This window comes from Pollicipes pollicipes, unplaced genomic scaffold, assembly GCF_011947565.3.
Source record: "Pollicipes pollicipes isolate AB1234 unplaced genomic scaffold, Ppol_2.1 Scaffold_3447;HRSCAF=4054_pilon_pilon_pilon, whole genome shotgun sequence".
In the NCBI taxonomy this organism is placed as follows: Eukaryota; Metazoa; Arthropoda; class Thecostraca; order Pollicipedomorpha; family Pollicipedidae; genus Pollicipes; species Pollicipes pollicipes.
The window spans coordinates 2685069-2692216 of NW_023596297.1; the positions used below are offsets into that span (position 1 = coordinate 2685069).

At 52.1% G+C, this 7148-nt stretch overlaps 1 protein-coding gene across 1 annotated transcript; it reads right to left on the bottom strand.

Annotated features, from left to right (window-relative positions):
- Positions 1-544: 544 nt before the first annotated feature.
- On the bottom strand, positions 545-3013 carry LOC119091665 (BTB/POZ domain-containing protein KCTD16-like). The gene has a single exon (XM_037214476.1). The coding sequence runs from the start codon at positions 2991-2993 to the stop codon at positions 2265-2267; it is 729 nt and encodes a 242-aa protein (XP_037070371.1). The 5' UTR covers positions 2994-3013; the 3' UTR covers positions 545-2264.
- Between the last annotated feature and the right edge of the window lie 4135 nt (positions 3014-7148).

Genomic DNA, 7148 nt, shown 5'->3' on the forward strand with positions numbered 1-7148 from the left:
CACCGCACTGAACAGGCGCCAGATTCTGAACTTTAGGTCAAATATGATAAACAGGGCGAAACTTGTGTTTTAAGTCTGACGTATTGACTTTACCGGTACAGTTTACTCAGGAAGTGTTGTTGTTTCGCCACCATGTACTAGTTCTCCATTTTGGGTTTGCGTATTTGGTCCCATTGGACCAAATCACCAAGTACCGAAAACGTGCAATGACAAACAAGTGTAAGATAACAAAACAAGAGCGTCTCGGGATTAAGAAGCAGCGGCTATTTTTATACCTCTTGCGACAATCATGATTCTTTTCCCGCTCATCACATTTTCTTTGAGCATTTCGTATTTGGCATCACATCAGGTCTATGCTAAATGATACTTGCGTGAAAGGGCTAGTGCACCGTTCAGATGGACCCAATGCAAAACCAGGGCTCTTGCACGCAAGGTCAGTCCTTTGAGATAAAAGTTCAATTTCATGTGCTCTTAACGATGTGGTCGCCTCCTCAGTAATCACAGATCATAGGCCTTGGTTCTGTGAGAAGACAAGAGACGCACATGTTCTTATAGGTATGTATTAACAGCACAAACATAGGTAACGACTAGAAGAATGATTCACGCTGATTGGTGAATCAGCAGGAGCGCACTCGGTGCTCCGATTGTTTTCGCATCGTCTCCGATCAGAGTCAACAGCACACGAGCAGTACCCTGACTTTTTACACCGGGCTCGGGCGACCTTTTAGCAGACACAGTTCGACACAATCATTGTCGAAAACCCTAGTCACTCATGCAGCTTGTTTGTCTATTCACATCGCAGCCCGCACATATTGCACTGGTGTCTTGAGAAGATCACAACCGATCAGCCCCGAAAGAATATGCGTAACACTACGTGAAGAACGCTACTGTGCTGTTACCCACCAGAGGGCTATCGTAGCCATCTGCATCAGCCTTCCACGTCGTTTTAAAACATGTGGGAGTGGTAGCCCGCATGATACGCGGTAGTTAACACATGAATGTCCAAAGCCAGAGGTGATTTGATGTCCATTGGTTGCAGATTTTGTGTCCGCGCTGCACTGAACAGAACAGAATGTCCCAGCTGAACTTGGCAGAAGTAATGAACGTACAATACCTGGCCATCGGTTGTTCTTGCTGATCAGCATTCATTTCCTCATGTTCGTTGACATTCAGACAGTTCTTGGCACTGCCCGAGATCAAGAGTCCAGCATAGCATTTGGATCACTTTTAGTACAGTTGGCATTTCAATGAAATGGGCTGTCTCTTCGATCGTTCGAGTCATTCAGCTGGTTGTTTGGATGGTTCAAACCTGCTGTCATTGTCTCCTAGGCGAATGATCGGTGGCAATCAATGAGGTCTGGACTTACAGAAGCCGGTGGTGTTTGACATACTTGGTTTTTCTCAGATGGGAAATAAAAGTCTGAAAATCATAGCGGAGAAACACAAAATGCCTTAGCCGTCTGTTTCACTCCTGTACCATCGCTGTGCCGTGACTCCAAGTGGTACGGTCGTCCAGAAGCCTCTCTGAAGAGCATTAATTACTGCCGTACCCACCTTATCTCCCCGAGACTGGGTGACGAAATGACCGACCGGTCCACAACAAGAGGGTCGGGTACCGGGACTGCTTGAGACGCGCCGCCGGACAGACCCGCCCATCCGCCGCCTTTACGGGCTCATTCACGGCGTGGTCGGGATGGTTCGAGGATAGTCTGGCAGCATTAGGTCATTTCACTCGTCGTGCTCCGCTGGCATGTGTGTTTTCATTACCAATGTCATTCGAAGTTAATTTGGCGCGACACCAGCGGGCATTCGGCCGGACTGCGAGCGCGGACTGGTAATGAGGCGCCGTGCGGAACTGCGACGACCGCAATGTGGGCACCCGCGCCAATGCTTCTAGAAGACATTGCAACGTTACAACAGAAACAATTAATTATAACTGGCTTTTGCCAAGGCTGCAACGTTGACGGCGTCAAGGTCCTGCTTGTCGAGGGCTGGAGATGCCGCGAATGCCGTTGAATGGTTCATCCATTTCGCGCCGACCTGGGTGCTGTCGCCCACACACCAAAATGGACATCACGCGGCCCAAGCGACGGCACAATCCATGAGGGTCATGGTCAAAACTTTTGGATCTCGCCGACTGTCTCTACAGAGCACCAATGCCGGACTCTGTCTCGCCTCCTGCGAGTCTCCTCTCACCTGGAACTTGCCGCCTAAACACGCCCAGCCACCCCGCCCTTGGCACCGCGGCGCGTCGCCCGCCGGCCTCAGTCGCGTACGAAGACGAACTCATTGTAGTGATTCCAGCGGTTCTCCTCCGAGTCGGAGCCGGGCTTCTCCGAGACCCCCGGGATGCCGGCCGTGCTGGAGCCGCAGCTGGCCACCAGGCGGAAGCCGGCGTCGTACAGCATGTCGAACGCCTGCTCGAGGAAAGAGTGCTTGAGAAAGAAGCGGCTGGTGTAGCGGTCCACGTGACCCCGGTCCGGGTCACGTGACTCGTTGAGCGTCTCGCCGAACGCCTCGCGACAGAGCGTGACGCGGCCCGACACCAGGATGCGCGCCAGCTTGCGGAACTTGACGTCGGCCAGGCCGTCGCGGCCGAACGCGAACGTGCCGCGGTAGCCGACGGTCACGCAGCCCGGCGAGCGCTCGCCGCCCACCCGCAGTCGGCCGATGCTCGGCGACTTGAGCGCCTCCTCCAGCTCCGGCAGCCGGAAGAACTCGGCCTCCTGCAGCAGCCGCTCGGCCTCCTGGAAATTCTCCGGCAGGATCACCTTCTGGCTGCGAAGGTAGTCGAGCACGTAGCGGAAGAGCACGCCGTCGCGGTCGACGAAGTAGCGGCCCTTGGAGTCCTGCGGCGGCGGCTCGGCCGCGTCGCCGGCGAACAGCTGGCCGAGCAGCGAGCCGGGGCAGGCGGTGAGTGTGGCCAGTGAGGTGGTGTAGCACACGCCGCCCACGTTCAGGTCCACGATCGGCGGGAACTGCCGCACCGCCATGCTGCTGGCCGCCCGCTGCCCGCCGCCTCGACCGACTGCCGGCCGGGCACGCGGCGGCAGACGCGCTGGCAGGCCAGCTCGGCGCGCGCTGGATCGATGGGTGGCGAGGGCCGGCTGTCCCGACCGGGCCCGGCCCGCCACGCCGACAGTGGGACCGACGGGCACCGGACGACACCGGACCGGCGCTCCCTCCCCTCCCCATCACAGGGGCGGTGTTCCAGACGTCCCCCACGCGACGACACCCGAAGCTAGCGCGCGCTGGGAACGCATCAGCTGTGGGTATTGTGCGTTGTGCACTATGCTGCCCGGGCACTAGCTTACACTGACGGCGACATGCGACGCGGCTCGTGCCGCCACGCTGTTTTTGTAGTCCAGCCGCATTTTCCCATCACAGTTTTCTGACTCCACTCCACTCCTACTTCACTATGAGGCCCAGACTCGGTGTGTCTGGGCCTCCCCCTCCCCCATGTCTCGTCCTCCCCCTCCCCCATGTCTCTTGACCCGAAGTTCGACTTTCCGATGGGTTTATCTGCTACAGATGCATCATTGATAACGGCGCTGCTACAAACATTAACATCGCCTTGATACTGCTGACATTACCAGCCGGGCCCACCCCCTTGCCCACTATGATCATTTACGACTACCGACGACAAAAGGTGATAGATATCGCCATCTGTATCAATGAGCTGACAGTTAATATCGCTGATTCCTAGCGCCAGCCGCTAATTAATTACATTTATGCGCATAGCAGAGGGCCCTACCACCTCCCAGCTGTATATCGTTACATCTCCCCATGCGGAGAGCTGCGCGGAGAATGCTACGATGTGGTCCGCGCAAAATAGCGCGCCAATCGGAGTGTCGGTGTCTAAGAACAGATTAATTGTTGAAGTTAGTTAAGATCTGGGTCTGAAAAGTTCCTCACTGGAGCTTTTCAGCTGCTGTGTCTGAACCGTTTGAAAAAGCGTGTTGAAACTTGGTGTCTTTTTCCCAACCATCCTGTTCAAACTATCCAATTTAAGATTGGGACTTGAAAGAACCTCGCTGGGGCTTACTGGCGGCTATTTCTGGACGGTTTGAAATAGTCTTGAAACGGCGTGAATTTCTCCAACCATTCTGCCACACCCTCCTGAGAATTTTGGGCTGTTTAAGGGAGGGTATTCTGGTCATGGTGAGCCGATGTGAACTATATTACTCACTTTAACACGCGCCAGGGTGGCTGTCTGAATACCCTTTGCTCAGGTGGGGAGTTAATTCCCCCTCCCCATGTAATCTTAAGAACTAAGAGACCTAGAGACACTAAATTCACAGGGTGGGTTGGCCTGTACGTAAACCCCCGTGTGTCCAAATTTAAAGCTTCTGAATCTTAACTCGGGTCGAATAAGGTCAGACAAAATCCAACTCCAAATTGGTGTTCACAGTGTCCCCAGACCTCCCCAGACCTTGAACCTAGACACCTGTTCTAAGAAGAGGCTGGTGTTGTTCATTTAAGTCAATGACCTTTTGGCCTTAAGAAGGTCATGGTGACCAAAATCCTATGAGATCGTTTTGGTGTTTGCATTTAGATAAACGTCAAGGATATCGCTGGGTGGTATGTTCCAAAATGTGTTGACCTGGTCATTTCAGGTCAATTATCTATTCTAATCTTTAAGGAGCTCATGTGAGATGTAGTTTGTTGTCCCTGTTATAAAGAAATCGAAACGAGCACCACAAACTACCTCATATAACAAGCTTTCAAGTAAAAAGGCAGGCTGGTTTTGCTCCCAATCTGATCTTCATACCTGGCCCTAGGTCAATGAAATTTATTGTAATCCTAAATTAAAGTGCCTGAAAAGCTATCTCAGAGATGTATGGTTTCGCGTAACACTCCGTTGTCACATCACGTTGAACGATTTCCTAGAAATTGCCTTCGGTGATGACCATGGCGAGACTTTGACCCTCCGTAGGTCAGCAACCTTGCATGGTCCATGTAGTGTTTATGCTAAAAGATTTCCTAAAAACTGACTATAGCTATGCAAAATTCCGCGTAGCTTCGCCCCGCCGTTCGTAACTTAGTTTGTGAAAACCTTCGGGATCAAGTTGATCCCCCATCCCAGCGCGTGTTAAAGCTGGACATCTACAACGATATGCCCTGGTGATACATGGCGATATACATGAATGACCTCAGCATGAGGGTGGTGGATCGGGAACCGAAAATATTGGGTGACTGGCCTGGCAAGTTGCATGAGACTCGTACAGTTACGGAGGCAGACTCCTTCGTGTTTTTAAATAATTGTCGCTTGAATAAGTGGGAGTCATTGCACAAAGCTGGCATCTTCTACAGCTGACAGATTTCGTTATGAGAAGCTACAAATGTTTTGATATTCTTCATTTCGTAGGCTTTTCAGAGTTGTTTCGCAACAGAGGTGTGCATCAAAAGATGAGGCTTTCTTACATTGGCTCGTGCCCAAATATGTGCGTTACACTAGAAGCTACAGTAACTATGATGACCTTTTGAGTTGACAGAGCTGGCGTGCCTGGTACTTCTTGCTTGCTGATGCCGTCTGCCCACAGTTTTAGCTGTTTAAATCGCATCTTCCTGGAACAGAGCGCGGCATTTGTCTGAGATAGCCCGTGAGACAAGCTATCAGTTACCTTCTGAGATCCCAGAAACGGGCTGAATGAATCCACACTCGTCAAAAATTCAATCACCCACGAAGTTCGGAAAAACTAAATAAAATGGCCTATCCACGCATCTAAATTCGGGCCTTATTAACGAGCAAGTGTAAGTCAGGCTTCATCCAGAGCGTATATGGCTGTGCAAGAGCATACGTATATGTGTATATATATATATATATATATATATATATATATATATATATATATATATTCGGGGAGGATTCGGCGAGGAGGGTGCGGACGATCTGTGGTCGGTCACCGACTGTGTAATGACGCTCCGTATGGCCCCGTTCCAGACCATAACGACGGCCATCGGCCGCCCCCAGCGCGCCGTCGCCCAAGCCCGACAAATGTGCCGGCAGCCTGTCCGAGCTGCACCCCACGGCTGCTGCGCCGAGCGCTGGGAGGCGACAGCTTGGCACCTCCTCTGGGACGCATTGCGAAAACACGTGCCAAAGTTAATGTTCGCTGTGTTACAACTTGTCTTGTTCAATGCCAGCGCGATCATGTGAGCGCGCATCAAGGATGTTTGCAAACTTCTGCTTTTGAAGAGGTGCCGATGTGTCTGACTGGTTCAGACCCATGTGCTCACTTTTAACAGAAGTTCGTCGGGCCGCGATGGTGCACGGTCCTTGCGAACTGTTATGCATACGCTTGCGTCGCCAAGGCACGTAAATTTACAGTAAGTGTGGCATCTGCACTCTACCGTTGAGGCTGAAATCGGGAGCCCGCCATTGGCTGTCCATAACACAGTCAGAGAAAATGAGACAGCAGTTACCCAATTGCATGTCCCTTTCATCTTTACCCCGGCTGGGAGATAGTCTTGTATGTCGCCGCTGATAAGTTCCGACACTTTATGGCTCTAATTTTCGGACGCAGCTGAACCATATAGATTGCGGAATGGGGGCCGATTTACCGGCGAGCCGACGTTATGGGAGATCGGGATATGAAGTGCGTGGAGGTCCGGGTCATATGGACGATATAACTCGTGTCTGGTCGATGGAGCTGTAATCGACACAGCCTTCGCGCACCGCCGCCATCCCGACAACGCGGGCTGGCTCCGTTTCAGGATTGCGTCCGATCTACTCCCCATGGTATGGTGGTGCCCTCCCAGTCGAACAGCCACTGGGGATAAATATATCATGCTTGCACGAAAGCCGCATGCATGCAGTATTGGTTGGTCGGCATTCCATGCGCAGTATGGTACTTCAGATGGCGCCCATAGATGGCACCACCAGTACAGCGCCCCACGTAGTACCGCGTCGCGAGACATTTGCTTAGATCATTTTTAAGGCACTTGATGCATCCGTACTGAGTCGCTTGGGCTAGGATTAATTTCACTTTTTTCTCTGTCATGTCTTTAACTATGAACTATATGGGGGGGGGGGGGGGGGGGGGGTCCGGGAACCGGTGGGAAAGATCAGGAGAGTGACGTGGCTGGGCCTTTGACATTGTTTTCCAATGTTCTAGTGCACTATGTACTGATGTCTTATTGATTAA

Coding starts and splice junctions, on each gene's coding strand:
- LOC119091665 (XM_037214476.1), bottom strand. CDS start 2,993: ATGGCGGTGCGGCAGTTCCCGCCGATCGTGGACCTGAACGTGGGCGGC.